Genomic DNA, 20,783 nt, shown 5'->3' with positions numbered 1-20,783 from the left:
GGTTAAAGTTACCATTTATGAGACAGACCGGCTGGGAAAGAGTAAGTTGAGGATAGGATGGGACAGTATCTATGAGACATCCAAGTGGAAATGTTGAATAGACAACCACGTATATGAGTCTGGAGACTAAGGAAAAGGACAGGATTGGAGATATGACTTACAGATAGAATTTAAAATCATGAGACTTGGTAACATAACCTTGTAGGGATCACAGGTAGGAGAAGGAAGACAGATGTACACAAGAGTGAATATTTAGCTGTCGTCTTCCTAGAAGCACAAAGAGCAAGTGTAGTAAATTACTTTTTGTTTTTTCCCATTTAACATGTAAGGTAGGATTAGGTTGTGGAAAATAATTTAGATATTCACAGATGCATGTGCACACATGTACACACACACACACCTCTCTCTCTCTCTCTGTCTCTTTCTCTCTCTCTCTCTCAACAATAGCTCCGAAAAGATGAAGGCAATGTTGAGTGGGCTGCTTTAGAAATTTGGCCTGTAATGAATATGACAGCAGTTAGCAGTAACAGGCCTTGAGGCAAATCTTTTTTTCCTGGGCCTTAGTCTGATTATTTGGGTAGTGAGCTATATATTTCCCATGTCATAAAGCACAAGGGGATCTTGTGTAGTTTCATCCCTCATAGATAATAGACAATAGTTTTAATTTCATGGAATAAAATAAAAGCAACAACTTCTTGAAGATAATTCCATTCTTCTTTGTGCCCCCAACTCTATCCAATTTGTGGTTTTCTTTGAAATTATGGTTTGAAGATATTTTCCAGAAGGTGATTTCCCTGTCCTTTATGAATTGTAAAATAATTTCCTCCAGTCAGGCAAGATTTATTTCTTTAATGAATTAATGTGAAATCCAGGGGCTACCTCAGGGGTGCTTGTATGTGCTAAGCATTCTCTGGGCATTTCACAAATGTCTGTACCTAATTTGCCAGCAGCTCTGTGATATTGGTATAACATACTTCATTCGTGGCTGAGAAAAGTGAGATTAGAGAGACTTAGAAACTGGTTAAGTTAGTAAAATGAGTTTTTGTAACTCAAATCCTATGCTGTTTTCTCTGTATATCATACTGCATCTTTTTTATAACTTGAACTTTTCATGCTCCCCTCCAAATTTCTGCCTTCAATTTAAGTTAAGCAGATCAAATATATCTACTGTAAGTTCCATGGAATCAGTGCTTCATCTCTTCCAACCATGTGACTAAGCACACATTTTAATAGTGAATTCTGTTGACAGCATCTTCCCTTGGAGAACTCCCTTGTATGTTCAATGTGAAACTACCTTAATCTTCTTTGCCCATGAATGGCTGTTTTTCTGATTAACTTCATTTCATAGACCTGGTAACTGAGGAGTGAAAAACCAATCTCAGTGTCAGAGGTAAAAGCACAGAGCCTGTTCTCTAGTGACAAATCATTTTGTTCAGGATATACTACCTGCCGAGACATTGTAAGTGTTCAATGAGGGGATTGTCCAATTTAGTGCATCAATGCCTTATCATATTTGTGCACCCTCTTCCATGTATATGCTCACATGACCTGCACAAATCCTAAATGGGTCTGATTACCCTTTGATGCCTTTTCATGTTTTGTTCTGCCATATTATTTCTGAGAAGTTAATAAAAAGGGAAGGGATATCTTAAAATATGACCTTTGAATTTCAATGACTCAAAGAGATGGAGGCATAGATGGCTGTTGAATCCAACAGATGGATTGGCAAAGATTAAGAAGATGGATCACACTACTATAGTACGTCTGTGAGGAAAATGGAACTTTTGCATATTATTGATAGAGGTATAAATTTGTACAAATTTAGAAGAATATATAAAACACATTAAATGTGTAATTCCTTTGATCTAATAATTCTACTGCTAGAAATGCATCCTTTAGATATACTTACACAGTTACCAGAATTAAGATATCTGGGCAGAAGTAACTAGATCAAAATATTTGCTTATTGTCATACAATTGTGTTGAGAAGCAAAGGACACTTACATGTCATTCTAAAACAAACAACAAGTAGAACAAGCTCTGAATTGATATTAGTTATTTTACTAATAATGCAAGTCTTATCCTTTGTATGTTAAAAAGTTTGAAACCACAGATAAATTAGAAAAAAAGAAGAAAGGAGTATATTCTTGGTGCCACCACCCATAGATAACCATTATTAAAAATTTGATGTGTTTTCCTTCTAGTTATTTTCTGTCCAAGAGTATGATGTGCCAACACACATTTTTTTCCTGCTTTTCCCGCATAACTTTGTAACACTGCCATTTTCCTTTTATTAAAACTTTAAGAATCATTGTTAATAAGCACAAGATTCCCTGTTATATGTAAGTACAGTAAATGAAACCTTCTCCTTGTGTAGGATACTTAGTTGTTTCCAGTTTTGCCTCAAGTATTATAATGGAAGCAGACAAAAAATGCATCTACGTATTCCTTTTCTATTAATGAATTGTTTCTGTTCCACTTATGCTGATAGATTCTGGGTTTGTGGAAACTTAGTTAATAGTCTAAGTCAGTGTATTCTAATTTGTTTCTTTCATGGTAAATAATGTTTATGGCTGGTAGAGTAAGTCAGCTAGTTATAATCATTGTAGTACATATACATGCATATGTATTACACATACACATATATATATTATGCACATATAATACGTATTTTCTTTTTATTTTAGCCATAGCATTTTATTTTGGCGCATATATTTTGGGAGTAGCACAAGTTACATTATTGGTGGAAGTCTGGTATCCTTTAAGAGTTTGCATTCTATAATGACTGCCTTAGTCCGAACCTTGACTGGTAGCTATGTGATTTGAGGTAGATCCTTTACCCACTCACAGCTTTAGTTGCCTCCTCTGCAAAATAGTGATGACAATAATACCTACATCGGGGGCTAAATATAAGTGTTAAAGATAATGCAACGCACAATGCTCGATACATAGTAAGTGCTTAATAAAGAGTTGTCACTTACTAGAGTTACTCGTTGCTCATTATTCACACTGTTCTTTTGATGTTATTGTAGTTTTGCTTTGTTTCTTGCCACACTTTCTCTTTACTTCTCGGCAAGTATAATTTTCTTAGCTATGAATTGTATTAATCTTAAGCATTCATTTCTGTAATGAGCACATTCTCCCTTCTCTTCTTCTGTCCCTTTTTCTACCCCAAGTAGTGCTAAAATATGAATTGTAAACTGCTAGCATTAAAATGAAATTTTTGACAAAACCATGAGATCCCAGTTTCCTTCATATGTATATGAATTTGTGTCTTTTAAACCAGAGATACTAGATTGCTAATTTTTAAAAATCTGTTAACATTTTTTCTAGAAGCACATTATTCAGTGTGTGCAGTAATTAAGCCATTGATCTATTAGAATTGTGCAGAAATATGGGGCTTGAACTCTTAAAATTCTCTTACTTACCTCATAAGTAGTAAAATTTAGACTTTATGATTCTAGTGTAAACTTCGAAATGCAGTAGGAGGAGAAGCAGAAAAATGACTTAGCTGCGTGGCAAATTGGTAATAACCCTTTTAGATCTCTTCATTATGCCCCGTGGCTTTTCTGCATCCTTAACGTCAGATTTTGCTGCAGGCGTTCTGTATTTCTCAGGGAAAATAATTCATAAAGATCATGAATGGGCCACGCTTTGTGAAGAGACCTATTGTCGTTATCAGCCAGATTCTCATGGGAAATAGAAGTCACAGGAGGACAATCATAAATGACAGTTCTGATTATGTAATTTTGTAGTATATACTGACATTTGGTTTCCTATCTTTAGTATAGAGATTAAAGGATCTCTTTTTCTGGATATTTTTCATTTTTCCTTCTTTTTAAGTTTATTAAAATATAAATCAATAATAGTAATGATAAAAATACAAAAATATCTGAAGTAAAATTCTCCTGTCAATCTGCCTCCAGAGACAAATATTATTATTTTCCTATGTAGACTTTTTGTCCTTTCTCCATACACTGAAGTCTATATACTTCTATATACCACATGTCTGTATTACATACACTTTTTAAATAATATTTTTTTCTTTCAAAGCAGCCTATAAGGCAAAGATTTGAGTTCATTAAGTTTATTTTGAAAGTGATCCATGAAAACAGAAGTAAAGGAATAGGGAAAATAAGATAGGGATGGGGAAAATGTTCAAAAACCATGTTCTATTAAGCAAGTTTTGGCTGTGGGCAATTGGATCTCAATTCTGCTCGAAACTCTGAGGAACCATGTAGAAAGCACCAAGATGAAAAGTCTGGAGCATTTATTGTTCGACTTCCATACTCCATTGGTTGGAAGTTGCCCCAGAGTGTTAACTCCCCTGCAACTTGGATTGCATGTGTGCACAGCCGAGCAACCTTCTGCAGCTTTGGAAAAAGCAGGGCAGAGAGACCCAGCACATACTTGGTATGGAACTGGTAACAGTCTATGACTCTCTACCACATTTCCATTGTAATCAGGTAAACCAAGGAGATGTGCTGCCACATACCAGGAGCCCCTGCAATCCTGACCTGCATGCTGTTCTTCAACTAGCTTTTTAAAAAATATAACAACGTATCTTGGATACATATCCAAGTCAGTACATGCACACATTCTTTTTGTTTTTAATGACAGCATTCCTCCGTGAATATTAGAGTGGGCTAGCTAATCATTTAAGTAAGTACAATGCCAGCTTTTGTCTTCATTTTACTGTGTGAACATACAGGTATGCTAAATATTCCTCCATAAAACAAAGAGTGATTTTTCCTTCTCAAGCTTTTATGTACACATGAATCACGTATGGGCCTTGTTAAAATGCAGATCTGATTTAGTATATCTGGGCTGGGGCCTAAGACTCTCGATGTCTAATGATTCCCCAAGTTTTACTGATCCATAAATCAGGCTTTGAGTTCATGGTTCTAAAATGAAACAACATCAAAGAAACTTGTACATTGTGAAAATGTTCCTTATAAAAGTCTAGAAAGTTTTCCACAAGATAAGACAGTGGGCTAGGAGCTAAGAGAATGTAATTTCCAGCTATAAATTTGCTTTGAGACCTTGGGCAAGTCTTTCTTATCATGGTTATCACTCAGGTGCCTTGGCCCTAGGCAATATTTTATGATCCAATATATTCATTTTTTTACTTGCAAAGAGAATATGCTTCTTGTCTACTCAGTTCCATGACTGTGATGAGCCAAACCAAAGCTATAAAAACCAGATTTAAGATATTCCAGGGTTCCTGCATGTTTATATTTATAGATAATCACTACTCTTATTAGGTGAAACTAGATGAGTCAGATTGCAAACCTAGATGTTTAACGAATATATCAAACTTAAAATATTCAAAAGAGAGTTGTAGATTTCCCCCCTCACATTTGGCCCTCCATCTTCTATGACAATCAATAGTAACTGTGGGCAAAGATGCAAATGTCGAAACCCTGAGATCATCCTTGGACTTTCCTTTCTCAAATTCCTCAAATTCTGTGCATCAGAAAGTGTGTAGAATTTACCTGTAAAACAGATTGCTTACTCCGCTTTTCTTTATAACTATCTTCACTAATATATCCAGAAGGACTCTCCTCATCCACTACAACAGCTCCCCACCTAATTGGAAGTCGGCTGCATTTCTTAGCCCTACATTCTCTTACAGCTACATTTTTTTTTTTTTTTTTTTTTTTTTTTTTTTAGGCAAACCGGATTTTGTCTTTCCCCACTTAAAGTCATCAATATCTTCTCATTGTACTTAGCATAATCCCAATTGACAGTATATAGATCCACAAGGCCCACAAGGCTCTATGTGATCTGGCCCCTGCCTACCTTTCCAAAATCACTTCATGCCATTAGCCGCTAGCACCCTCTGTTGCACCCACACTGGCCTTTTTTATTTACCCAGGATGCACGAAGCTCTTTTTTGCCTGAGAAACTTGGCTTTTTCACCTTCCTTGAAAATGTTTTGAATTCTGTTATTTTTGTAGTACTTTTTAGTGAAACTGAAATTCATCAATCCTTTTTCTATGTAAATTGTGTCATATGTAGCCATTGTAAGCATTTTCTCATTTACTTGAGAAGAAAATATAGACAGGCACCCAGTGAATGTGTACAGCCAATTAACAGGAAGAGAAGGAAAGATATTAACATTTACAAACTGTCCATTAATCTTTACAGTAACCCTATGGTAGCAGTAGTATTCTTTTAACTGACAGTGAAATAAAAACTCAAGGAGGTGAACTCATTAGTCTGGAATGATAGGGTCTACATACATATCTATGTGTTTATATACATAAACATATACCTAAATAATATGTTAAGTGCTTTTGGACTTGAAAGCAGATTAATTATCCATGCAAATCTCTGGCAGTTTGTTGTTGTATTGGCATTGTTCTCACTAAAGTGTGTGGAAATAATTTTTAAGAATTCATGAGTTCCCTGTAAGAATCTGTGTGTGTGTGTGTATGTGTGTGACTTTTCATTCTATGGCAATCTTTTAAAAATTATGAAAGCATATTTGAGATCATGTGGAGGATCGGTCAATGTCACTGTCTGTGTCTGTATTTATATCTGTAATTATCCGGTGCCAGAGAGGCCTGCTGTCATTGTCTGGGGCTAATGAGGAAGGAAAGAGAAAAGAGACTGACTAAATAAGTAAATGATGCTTTTAAACCAAATGAAAGCTGTTACCCTGGCAAGCTACACTCAGATGAAGGTTTTATAGAAAAAGTAGTGGAAGGATCCGAATGTCATGTGGCACAAAGTATACAACCTATGAATTTCAAAAATATTTAGTATTGCAGCAGATACTAGCAGATTCACACTGCAAGTGGCAATTTAGATTTGGCAAAATAACATCTAGGATACTAAATTAATATTTTAATTGAATTGTGTTGGTTATACAAGTTAGCTTTTATGAAATTTTAAAATGTATTTGGCTTAACAGTTGTACTCAAACTATAACGGAGGCATTTATGCCTCGCTACATCCTTGCACACATGTAAGGACTCTTTAGTAATAAAAATACCCAAATCAACATTGGAAGCCTTATGTATATTTATATAAGATATATATGATCTATGGTGATATAACAACAGACATACAATAACATTATATGTATATTTTTTTCTTTCTTCATAAGTGGTCTAATAGTAGAGTATACCAACCTTGGCATGACAGATTCTTTCACAGATAATTCTTGGTCGTAGGAGACATTCCTTTGTGTGTAGAATGCCAGTAGCAGCCCCTTCAGTGCAGTTGTTACAAATAAAAATGTCTCCAGATATTGCCAACAGTCCTCTGAGGGGAAAATTGCCCTGTTCCGGGATCACAGGTCTATCCGTTTCTCTAAGATAGTAACCACTCTCTTATTCCATGCTGTGGATGAGGTTATAAACTCATAGAACTATGATCTTTCCAACTGTTAATGAGGAAATAATTCTGAAAGTGCATATATAGGCTACATTATGAGAAGAAAATCTGGTAGAGTCCGGTGAGCATGGGGATAGTAGAAGAGAAATATATCTGTAATTAAAGAGAATTTATCTGGCTCTGCTTTTATTTACTATTGCCTATTGATGCCTGGAATCCAGTTTGAATCTCCATCTTCATTCTCTCTGTGCAATCACCTAAGCAGAAATGTTTCCTAAAACCCTTAGTGGAGACCATGAACGAGTGGTATACAAATGAACCAAACAAATAAACACTGTCCAAGGTACTGCTGAGTATGTTAATTGTACAATATTAGGAGAAGCAGATGCTGAATTTCATGTTTGGTATTCTTTCTGTCTCAAGGGAGGGCAGTTTGAATGCAAGACACCAAATATATACTGTCTTAATTTTATATATAAGGTAAAGCACTTATGAGGAATACTTTTATATTTGTGGATTTTGGCTATCAAAATTAACAGCTTCTTTATTGTATTTTTTCAGTTTTTTCATGTTATTTTTGAATACTTTTAAACTTATAAAAACGTTGCAAAAATACAATAATACTTTTCATGCAGATTTCCCACGTATTAACATCTCTTACATTTGTTTTCTCATTTTCTCTATTAATATACACATATTACTATTTTAGGATGTTTGAGAGTAAATTAAGGATATGATGCCCCTGTATCCATAAAGAGTTTATTTATATGTCCTAATAACAAGGTTATTCATTTACATTACAACAGTGAAATAACATCAGGAAATTAACACTGGTACAATAGAAATGTCTAATCTATAGAACTTAGTTGAATTTTGCATTATTCTATGAATGTCCTTTTAATAAACAAAAAATTTTTGTAGGGGAGGGTTTGGGATCTAGGATTCAATCCAGGATCAAATGTTACATTCATAAGTCTCTTAGTGTCCTTCAATCTGCAATCATTCTTCTGACTTTCTTCATCTTGACATTTTTGAAGATTGTAAGCCAATTATTATCTAGAGCATCCATACCTTAGATCTGTGGGATGTTTTTCTATGATTAGGTTCAGGTTATGCCTTGTTGAAAGGAATGCCATATAGTGCTGTGTTGTGCTTCTCAGTATATCATATCGAGAGGTGCAAGGTACTCATTCATCCCATTCTGCTGATACTACCTTGATCACTTGTTTACGGTGATGTTTGCCAAATGTCTCCATGGAAAAGTTACAATCTCCCCCCTTATAATTAATAAATGTCTTGTAGGGAGATTATTTGATTGATGTACATTTCCTAGTTCCTATCAGACTTTTACTCACTCGTTTGTTGTTTTTTTAATTTTTGAGACGGAGTTTCACTCTTGTTGCCCAGCCTGAAGTTCAATGGCATGATCTTGGCTCACTGCAACCTACACGTCTCAGGTTCAAGTGATTCTCCTGCCTCATCCTCCCGAGTAGCTGGGATTATAGGCGCACGCCCCCACGCCTGGCTAAGTTTTTATATTTTTAGTAGAGATGGGGTCTTACCACGTTGGCCAGGCTGGTCTCGACTCCTGACCTTAGGTGATCCACCCTCCTCGGCCTCCCAAAGTGCTAGGATTACAGGCCTGAGCCACCATGTCCAGCCTCACTCACTAGTTTTTAGATATACTGATCATTCTAATCTAAAGAAATTATTACTTTCAGGGGTATCATGTGGTGATTTTGTTCATGTCAACATTCCTTCTACATTTATTAGCTTTTATTATACTTTAAGTACAGGTTTATCTTTTTCTCTTTTGTCTAGTAATTCACTTATATAAGAAGGAACTCATAGATTGTTATTTTATCATATGGGTTAAAATCATTAATGACATTTTATGTACAGATGCTCAGACAGTTTAAATAGAGCTAAGAAGGTAAGTGATCAGTTATGTGCTAGTTGCATTTTCCCCCTCTCCTATAACATCTTAGCTAATATTGTTGTCCTGTTCCAATATTAGGATACTCCAGCAGAATCTGTTGCTGTTTCAAAGGCTGGGTGCCAGTTCTGCCTCAGTGATTCATTGAGGTGGAGGTGAAAGAGCAGAAGTCACCCTATCCTTGGAAGCCAGGAGCATTTTACTGTTTTTAACAGTGCTGAGAATGCCAATGACTCGAAAGATGAGAGAAAAAAAAGACACTTAATGACTTTCAGCATTTTAATGTACTGCAGGTTCCCAATTGTATAAGTTTAAGAAGCTTAGCAATTCGGTATCTTCTGAATAATAGCATTTATTTTATACTCTAAATACTCCCAGGGAAGTCTGAGTAACACTGCAGCTTCTTCGGTGTAATAGCTTTGGTGGGCTAATTGACTTGAACAGTGGAATTGCTCCTTAAAAAAAAAGCCACACAGTTTTGATTAATGAGCCCAGTAATAAATCATTAATCTTTGTAGCTCGCAAATGATAGGAACAGTGTTATGTTTCCCATCCCGTAATATATTTCTTGATTCTCTTGCTAATACAGTGGCCACATTTTAAGGATCTCATTATCAATTTAATATGCCTACCTCCATATAATTTAATAAAATATCTAGTAAGTTTATACTTACGAGGAACACAATGGGACACATTCTAAATAGTGATAATTGTTCTTTAATTAGCATGACTTATATTTAGTTAGTAGCTATCCTCGTAAAATGTTCTAAATTTCCTTATGTAATAAAAATTATAGAAATAATCATGATTTACTGAGCTTTTATATTCCTGGAACTCTGCTAAGTTTTTAGTATGTCATAACATTGAATTTCTACAATAACCCTCTGAGGTTATTAGTATTATTATTTCTATTTTTCAGTTCACGAAATTTGCTGAGAAGTGTTAATAACAGTTAGTGTCAGGGTCACCATGTCATTACATGTTTACAGCTCATGCCTACTCAAAGTTTTCTAGAGGATTACGAACAAAATCATTTTTATTCAAATGGAAATATATAGTTAAATAGTCAGTCCAAATTGATGTTTGTCATTGTTTTAGGGCTTAATGTCTCTCAGTGGCTTTTACATTTTAAAATTTAATTTTCATGCATATCATGTAGCTGAGACACCATTTAAAAATAATTTAGACTGTCAAATCATCATTTTAAGGAAAATAGAATTTCAAGTTATGGGCTATAAGAGTCAGGGGACAGATATCTAAGTCTTAGCTGCCCTAATGTGTCAGCTAACAAAAAATAGGACTCTATTATTTAAATTTAGTTGTATAACATCCACTAGTCTGAACTTTCTAAGGCAGGCAGAGATCATGTCCTATTACATCTGTGCCCTCAGAATTTAGCTCAAGGGGTGACGTACACGAGAAGATGAAAGAACTGTTGAATGAGTGAGTGAATGATCAAGAGCAAATATGAAAACATAAGTGGATGATCCATTTAGTAATTTGCCCAAGTCAAGAGATGGAAATCGACAAGTGACTTTGAGTTGGATTAGTGTTGTGACCACGAGTACTTCCATTTGTTCAGGTGAGCTACTTACTGAATCACAAGACTCCTACAGGGAGAAAACATGTAACTAAGAAAAACTAAGATGTATGCATTACTTTTTCATTGATAGTCTAGGCACTCTAAGTAAAATTATTTAACTCATTGTTGAGTCACATTAAACATAAGACTTATCCCTTTCTAACTTACAATTTTTTTTTTAATTGCAAGTAAAAATTCAAAAGCTAACAGAAGACAAGAAACAGCTAAGATCACAGCAGAACTGAAGGGGATAGAGACACGAAAAACATTTCAAAAATTCAGTGAATCCAGGAGGTGGTTTTTTGAAAAGATTAACAAAATAGATAGATTGCTAGCTAGACTAGTAAAGAAGAAAAGAGGGAAGAATAAAATAGACACAATAAAAATTATAAAAGGGATATCACCACTGATCCCACAGAAATACAAACTACTACCAGAGAATACTATAGACACCTCTATGCAAATAAACTAGAAAATCTAGAAGAAAGGGATAAATTCCTGGCCACATACACCATCCCAAGACTAAACCAGGAGGAAGTCAAATCCCTGAATAGACCAATAACAAGTTCTGAAATTGAGACAGTAATTAATACCCTACCAACCAAAAAAACCCCAGGACCAGATGGATTCAGAGCCGAATTCTACCAGAAGTACAAAGAAGAGCTGGTACCATTGTTTCAGAAACTGTTTCAAACAATAGAAGAAGATGGAATCCTCCCTAACTCACTTTATGAGGCCAGCATCATCCTGATACCAAAACCTGGCAGAGACACAAAAAAAAAAAAAGAAAAGAAAAGAAAAGAAAATTTGGGGCCAATATGCCTGATGAACATCGATGCAAAAATCCTCAATAAAATACTGGCAAACTGAATCCAGCATCACGTGAGAAAGCTTATCCACCACAATCAAGTTGGCTTCATCCCGGGGATGCAAGGCTGGTTCGACATATACAAATCAATAAACATAATCCATCATATAAACAGAACCAATGACAAAAATCACATGATTATCCCAATAGATGCAGTAAAGACCTTCGATAAAATTCAACACCCCTTCATGCTAAAAACCCTCAATATATTAGGTACTGATAGAACATATCTCAAAATAATAAGAGCTATTTATGACAAACCCATAGCCAATATCATACCAAATGGTCATAAGCTAGAAGCATTCCTTTTGAAAACTGGCACAAGACAAGGATGCCCTATCTCACCACTCCTATTCAGCATAGTATTGGAAGTTCTGGCCAGGGCAGTCAGTCAAGAGAAAGAAATAAAGGATATTCAAATGGGAAGAGAGGAAGTCAAGTTGTCTCTGTTTGCAGATGACGTGATTTTATATTTAGAAAACACCATCATCTCAGCCCAAAAACTCCTTATGCTGAGAAGCAACTTGAGCAAAGTCTCAGGATACAAAATCCATGTGCAAAAATCACAAGCATTCTTATACACCAACAAGACAAGCAGAGAGCCAAATCATGAGTAAACTCGCATGCACAATTGCATGGGAGAATGAAATACCTAGGAATACAACTTACAAGAGACGTGAAGGACCTCTTCAAGGAGAACTACAAACCACTGCTCAAGGAAATAAGAGCAGACACAAACAAATGGAAAAACATTCCATGCTCATGGATAGGAAGAATCAATATAATGAAAATGGTGAAAATGGCCATACTGCCCAAAGTAATTTATAGATTCAATGCTATTCCTGTTAAGCTACCATTGACTTTCTTCGCAAAATTAGAAAAAAAAAAAAACTTCTTTAAATTTAGTATAGAATGAGAAAAAAGCTTGTATAGCCAAGACAATCCTAAGCAAAACGAACGAAGCTGGAGGCATCACAATACCTGACTTTAAACTATACTACAAGGCTACAATAACTAAAACAACATGGTACTGGTACCAAAACAAATATATAGACCAATGGAACAGAATAGAGGCCTCAGAAATAACACCACACATCTACAACCATCTGATCTTCAACAAACCTGACAAAAATAAGCAATAGGGAAAGGATCCCCTATTTAATAAATGGCAGTGGGAAAACTGGCTACACCTTATATAAAAATTAACTCAGGATGGATTGAAAACTTAAAGGTAAAACCCAGAACCATAAAAACCCTAGAAGAAAACCTAGGCAATATCATTCAGGATATAGGCATGGCCAAAGACTTCATGACTAAAACACTAAAAGCAATTGCAACAAAGGCCAGACTTGACAAATGGGATCTAATCAAACTAAAGAGCTTCTGCACAGCAAAAGAAACTATCATCAAAGCGAACAGGCAAACTACAGAATGGGAGAAAATTTTTGCAATCTACCATCTGACAAAGGTCTAATATCCAGAATGTAAAAGGAACTTAAATTTACAAGAAAAAAAGAAACAGCCCCAACAAAAAAGTGGGCAAAGGATATAAAGAAGACATTTATTCAGCCAACAATTATGAAAAAAAGCTCATCATCACTGGATATTAGAGAAATGCAAATCAAAACCACAATGAGATACGATATCATGCCAGTTATAATGGCAATTCTTAAAAAGTCAGGAAACAACAGATGCTGGCATGGCTGTGGAGAAATAGGAATGCTTTTACACTGTTAGTGAGAGTGTAAATTATTTCAATCATTGTGGAAGATAGTGTGGCAATTCCTCAAGGATCTAGAACCAGAAATACATTATAAATGTATACCCAGTAATGGGATGGCTGGGTCAAATGCTATTTCTAGTTCTAGTTCTAGTTCTAGATCCTTGAGGAATCACCACACTGTCTTCCACAATGGTTGAACTAATTTACACTCCCACCGACAGTGTAAAAGCGTTCCTATTTCTCCACAGCCATGCCAGCATCTGTTGTTTCCTGACTTTTTAGTGATCGCCATTCTAACTGGCATGAGATGGTATCTCATTGTGGTTTTGATTTGCATTTCTCTGATGACTAATGAAGATGAGCATTTTCTAATTGGAAAAAAACTACTTTAAAGTTCATATGGAACCAAAAAAGAGGCCGCATAGCCAAGACAATCCTAAGCAAAAAGAACAATTGTTTCTTATAACATCAGCTTTCTCACATGTAAAATGGGGCTATCTACCTCAAGGGTTAAGGAATATAAACATAATGAATTTAAATGACATTAAATCGTAGTATTTTTCATATAGTAAGCAGTATAAATACTAGATAATATCATACCATAAAAAGGTAAAGGTAATGATACATATCTTACCTAACAACAGTTTATTAAAAATGTTATTAATGTTAATCTTATATGACAATGAATAATTTTAGTACAAATATGTCTTGTGTATTATCATGAATACTAAAAATAGTATTTGTTATTTATCAAAAATTAAATTTAATGAGATGTCTTATATTTTATTTGGCAGCCTTAATATAGATGACATAGTGTTTGTCACATAAGCTCTGTTGCATAATTCCCAGAGTCATCATTTGTGCTGTGTTCTGGGCAGGGGGCGGAGATGTCAATCGACTACAGTGAGAATGGTTGTCCTTGAGAGGAACTCAATGCCCCTAATACCTTTTACATTTCAGTGGTATGTTTTTGTGAGTTTACCGAAGGTGAATCTGGGTGAGACTCAGCCAGCCTAAGCTGTCATATTCTAGGCAGAAGATACAAAAATGTTTTGCATCTGTTCTATATTTGTATGTGTTGTGGTGATTATTTAAGAAGAAATTAGTAGTGTATCATAGTAAAACTATGGCTGCCTTCATGCTATTTCCACAGTTCCATAGTTGTTTGGAGCATCATAGTCTTTATCGATAAATCAGTTAGAGCTTTCTATCTCAGAGTTCATAGCAGATGGATAAAATAGACATTCCTGGGGAGCCTCTTTCTGAGCAGTGAATTAGACTCTAAGAAAATGTGAGATTTGTTTACAATATTGAGTAGTTCTCTATAGTTTTGTTTCCTGTTCTCATTTTTGACCATCAAGACTATGAGTACAAAACATTATATATTTGTGATATAGTAATATATTATAATAAAACTATAGAGAGATCTCAATATTGTAAAATGTTAATTTAGCATTTTCTCACAGGAGAAACCATCACATCAGGGCTGATAACTGGTGATACTGAGCTCAAGTTCATGAGGTGTATGTGGAGGGAGAAGTCAAGGAAAGCCAGGGATCCAATCTGGCCACCTGTTCCAGGACCACAGGTAACTCAAATTTAGTCATAAAGGCTGAAGATCCTCACGGAATCATTCACCGCCTAACTCAATTCAAGGCTGCTCAATTGATCTAGAAATAAAAGCCAGCCCAAGCCTTAAAGAATAGCCTAAATGATCAGTGGTTCAACACTGGGTGTTGTTTCACAGTCAGATCTGTGCTGAGTTTGTTCTCCAGAATTAAACCCTCCAATTGAACTTGAGGACATGAACTCCAGTTCCTGACACTGTGCTTACTTTATAACCAAAATAATTAAATACTTCTTTTTTAAAAAGTGTTTCTTGGGGACATTGTTCTTATTGTTTCTTATTTTAGGGAAATTGCTCTTATTTTTGCTTTGGAAGGAAAATAATGGGAGTCACCTTCCTCTAACTGAATCACCATGCAGAACTAGCAAAAGAGAAATCACCTTTTCTCTTTTAGTAGAGATAAAAGGCAATTGAAAATATAGAGGCACCTTCACTGCTTAGCAAACAGGACAGAGGGCATGTTTTTAGGCACCATTTAAGGGTGAAAGCCTACTTCTCTGCAGTCCTTCTTTACTCTTCCCTTTGGTCTTTAATGCCTTACCTTGGATGTTTGCTTCTGGAGCGCCTATCTTGAGGTAAGGCATCTTACTTTGCCTAGTCAGAGCACTGGCTTTGTGTCCAGGAATGCAGAAGTCCTAGTGGGAAGGTCAGAGCTGATCGTAGGTCCTTATTTTTTTGTAGCAATACAGATTTGACAAAACGAACACATTGTATTAGCCACGGTTCTCCAGAGAAACAGAACCAATAGGATGTGTCTCTCTCTCACTCCCTCTCCCGCACTACCCCATCCCCTGTCCCCCCTCTCTCCCCGCCACAAGTCTCTCTCTGTCCTTCTGTCCATCTCCCTCTCTTCCTCTTTCCCTCCATCTTTCCCTCTGTCTCCCATTTCTCCCTCTCCCCATCTCCCATTCTGTCCCTCCCTCCCTTTACCTTAGTCTCTCACTCCTTCTCTTTTTCTCCCCCCTCTCCCTCCATCTGTCCCTCTCCTCCTTCTCCCTCTCTCCCTTCCTTCCTCTCTCCCCCACATCCTCCCCCACATCACTCCATCTTCCCCCCTCCCCTCTTTATCATATGAACTTGACTCATGAGATTATGGAGTCTGACAAGTCCTAAGCTCTTCCGTTGGCAGCTGGGGTCCTAGGAGAGCCCACACGGTTGTTCCAGTCTCCAGGCTGTCAGGTTCAAGACTCAAGAAGGGCTGATATATCAGTCAGGGTCTGAAGGCAGGAAAATGAAGTCCCGCCTCAGTCAGACGGGAGGAAGTCTTTCTTAACTCTGGGGAGGATCAGCCTTTTTGTTTTATTCAAGTCTTCAACTGATTGGGTGAGAGCCACCCACACTGAGGAGAGCAATCTGTTTCACACAGTGTATCAGTTTAAATGTTAAACTCATTCAAAAATAGCCCCATAGAAACACCCAGAAAATGGTTTGACCAATCTGGGCACACGGTGACTCAGTCAAGTTGACACATAAAATTAACTATCATACAAATATATAATAGTGAAGCAAGTATGGCCAAAACGGCAGGTTTCCATCAGTTCTCATCTAGCGGTGCAGTAACTATCACCAAAAAAGTGAAGACATCTTTGTTCAAATTGGTGTTAAACTAATTCCAAAATATCTGATGCCTTTAGGGCAGTTTGTTAACATAGAATGCTCTGATTCCCTGTTTTCAAAGTGAGAAAAAAAAATTTAGTTTTTATTATTAATTTTTAAATTGCTGCAGCATATAAAATAGACTGTTCCATTAAAAAATCTTGCTCCTTTGCATCCACATTAATTTTCTTTTCTACAGGTGAGAATCACTGAATAATGATATTTATAGGCAATCTCTAGAATTGTTGTAGTGTAGTAAAAAGTACTACATCAAGTCAAACAATATCACTTATGATATTGCTTCTTCACTTACTAGCTTAAGATATAGGACCCAGTTTTCTCATTTGTATTTTTGGAATAATAACTCTTTCCCTATCTACCTTACAAGGTAGATAAAGGGCCACATGATATAAAATGACCCTGAAACATTTAAAATACTAAAAACTCTGCTCTATATAAGGTAACATTATTATCTTTAGTCTATATATACATCCTCCTCAATGTTTTTAAAACATGTCTATAGTTGCAAGCTTGCTTTAGAGTCGTTTCGTACCTCTTCAGGGTATTTCTAAATGTTTTGTCACCACTGATTAGGATAATTCATCTTGAGATAGCATTTTTTCACCCAATAGTTAAAAAATTTCTATAAATTGGTTATACACAATTTTGTGATTTAAAAGAACTTGGAATAAACATGGAGGTGCACATATCTTTTTGATATACTTATTTCCTTTTCTTTGGATACTTAGTAGTGGGATTGCTGGGTCACATGTTAGTAATTTCAGTCTTCTGAGGACCCTCATACTGTTTTCCATAATGGCTATACTAATTTACATTCTGGCTAACAATGTATAAGAATTTCCTTTTTTTCAACATCCTCACCAGCATTGGTTATTTTTTTCTGTTTTTTTTCTGACAATAGGCATTCTAATAGGGGTGAGATGATATATCATTATGGTTTTGATTTGCATTTCCCTGATGATTAGTGATGTTGAGTATCTTTCTCATATATCTGTTGGCCATTACAAATACTTGGCAGATGAATAGTTTGCAAATATTTTCGCCCATTGTGCAGGTTGTCTCCTTACTAGGTTGATTGTTTCCTTTTAGTTGGATATAGTCCCATTTGTCCATTTTTCCTTTTGTTGCTTGTGCTTTTGAAGTTTTAACCACAAAATATCTTTGTCCAGACCAATATCCTAAACCCTTTCCCTTATATTGTCTTCTAGTAGTTTTACAGTTTGGGGTCTTACATTTAAGTCTTTAAGCCATTTTGAGATTTTGAGTTGATTTTTGTATATGGTAAGTGATAAGGGTCTAGTTTCATTATTCTGTGTGTGGCTCTCCAGTTTTTATAGCACCGTTTAAAAATTTAGTATGTGTATACACACACACACATACACAGTGGAATATTTATTCATAAAAAAGAATAAAATTCTCTCATGCATGACAACATAGATGAGCCTGGAGGATATTAGGTTAAGTGAAACACGTCAGGCACACAGAAAGATAAATAGCACATACTCTCACTCATATGTAGGAGCTAAAAAAGTTGAACTCATAGAAGCAGAGAGTAGAACTGTGGTACTAGAGGCTAGGAAGGGTAGCAGGAAGTGGGGATATGGGGGTCTTTTGATAAACAAGTACAAAATTACAACTAGTTAGGATAAATAAGGTCTAGAGTTTGACGGCACTGTAGGGTGACTATAATTAACAATAATTTATTGCATATCTTTAAAAAACTGGAAGAAAGGAGTTTGAATGTTCCCAACACAAATAATAAATGTTCAAGGTTATGAATATGCTAATTACCCTGATTCAATCATTATACTTGTATTCATATATCAGAATATCACTTTGTACCACATACATTTGTACAATTATTACTTGCCAATTAAAAATGTTTTTTAAAAAGGATTCAATAGTATATAAAGTAAGCAAGAACTAATAACTTACTGAGACCCATAGGGTGTTCCATTATGAAATAAGTATAGTAGGAATATAGTCCCATAAAGCAGTTCTACTCAAAGTTTGTTACTTGCTACTTGTCCACAATGAAATGTGTACAGAAATTGAGAGAAAGCATTTAAAATCTTTTATAACAATTGACATTAACATAATATCTAATCCGATATGTAATTTGGTGTCTGTTGAGTGTAATAATAAAAAGTTGGACTTGCATTTTGCATATCCTTTTATTTCCTATTAATTTATTTTTATTATATTCTACAAATATATTGATCAATGGCATATGGGAAATAAAAATAGTTCACGCTCCAGGGAGTTTAAGAAATTACTCTAAAATCTCAATTTAGTGTTAGTACTGTAGCTACTTCCAGAGCATTTAAATGTCATTCCATCAAATGTGAATGTTATTAGATTGTTTTTGAGTTTTAAAATTGTGTTCTAATAGCTTTTTTCAGAATTGTGTTTCTATAATAGCCATAATGCATACTCAAAAACCCAGACATAACCTTTGATCTAGATAGGGCAGTGTTTTCTTGTCCTCTACAAGTATTCATTTGCTTAGCCACCTTGAAATGGTCTGAAGTTATGAAATTGTCTTAAACTGCTCAAAAGCAAACGAATGCCAATAAATTTGATTTTGATGGCATACGTACACTAAAAACCTGAGAAAAAGGAAGTCGTTTCAGGGAACATAAATTATTTACATATTTTTGCATAAGATGACAGATCTGGGCTCCCATTAACAATGGAGAGGATACTTTTCTAACTTTTAATGAGCTTTTGACAAAACTAAATAATAAACCAAGAAATCCTTATACAAATGAAAAAATGTAGAAACAGACCAAAATGGGGGAGTTACTTATAGTGATATGGACAGTCAAATGTAATAGATGTATGAATTGTAGTCATATACTTTTACCATCTAATATACACTGCACAATATTCATTCAATGACTATGTGTAGAATACTAGCTAAGGCTAGGAGCTCTTTTTTCATAGCCTTCACTCTTTAACTCAAGCTTATGGACGAACAGGCAAAAGTGAGTAAAACAAGGAACTCAGATATATTTATCTTTGTCTGTATAATATTCTTTTGAACCACAACCTGCTATTTATTAATCATTGGATTTTAAGAACAAAGTCAGTGTTGTAAATTGGCAAAAACATCAGCTCAAGTACAAAAGGACTTGGGCTCTATTTCTAGCCTCTTCTTCTAGCTGAGTGGCCTTGGGCAAGTCATAATCTCACCACTAGTTTCTGCTTTTTTCCATCTGTTAGATGATAAGACTGGATAAGATGCCACCTGAGATCCATTTAGGAGCTCTGTCCATAAAAATTTAAGTTAAAAAATTATAAAAAGATCTTTTTGATTGCAATTATCTTGTGAAAAACCTTTCTGGAAAATTGAAAGGAAAGTGCTCTTTGTTTCATAGTGCCAATGAACCTTTTGAAAATGACCATCCATTTACATAAACCTGATATATAAATATAATTGAAAGTAAAAATATAAATGTATATACTATTTTAAAGTTTATTTTATGCATAATTTAAATTCTATTTTCAACCAATATATTCAAGACTAATACTGCATTCATTTCAAAGAACAGAATTACTTAAATAACACTCCCCAATGTCATATTCTTTCCGTGAATACAGATTAAGGAATGACACTATCCAATATGCTACTGACTCTGTGAATACAAATTAAAGAGTTGGCCTTGTTGTTTGAATTTGGATTTAGAAAATAGCTTACCAGGCAATCCCTTATGTACTGAGCCCTGCGTATTTATGGTACACCATTTTGAGCAGCTGCAATGCATTCAGTACTCAGGGAATTTGGAAATGACTTTGAATTTGGATAAACTGGTGCACTGATGCCTGGAGAAAATTCTAAGATCTATACAGTACCTGAGACAATGGCGTAGACTGTGATTATTAACCTGATCAAGGGCAAAGGGGTATTGAATATTGAGCAAATTCCAACCCATTCATAGGACTGTCATGTGCTGTGGCCCATTCATTGGTAAGCTCTGGGTTGATGAGGAACTCCAAAGCTCTGGGGCATGTATTTCTTGTATAACTTGAGTAGTTCTAGACATGTGGGACTCAGAAATCACATCATAAGAAAGTTGTTCATTT

The 20,783-nt window shown here is 35.4% G+C and overlaps 1 protein-coding gene across 17 annotated transcripts in view; it reads left to right on the top strand.

The window, feature by feature from the left end:
* The window catches only part of RBMS3 (RNA binding motif single stranded interacting protein 3), a 1,212,964-nt gene that overhangs the window by 896,442 nt on the left and 295,739 nt on the right, over positions 1–20,783 (top strand). Inside the window, exon 1 of one of the 17 annotated variants that reach the window (XM_050779435.1) lies at positions 14,947–15,041. The exons of the other annotated variants lie outside the window; for them this stretch is intronic. Coding sequence (XP_050635392.1) covers positions 14,970–15,041 — 72 coding nt within the window. The 5' untranslated portion in view covers positions 14,947–14,969. Of the gene's footprint in view, positions 1–14,946; positions 15,042–20,783 lie in introns of those variants that run through there. 17 annotated transcript variants of the gene reach the window in all.

This window comes from Macaca thibetana, chromosome 2 (genome assembly GCF_024542745.1).
Source record: "Macaca thibetana thibetana isolate TM-01 chromosome 2, ASM2454274v1, whole genome shotgun sequence".
Lineage (NCBI taxonomy): Eukaryota > Metazoa > Chordata > Mammalia > Primates > Cercopithecidae > Macaca > Macaca thibetana.
The sequence above is the reverse complement of the archived record's forward strand: the minus strand, read 5'-3'. Positions and strand labels throughout refer to the sequence as shown.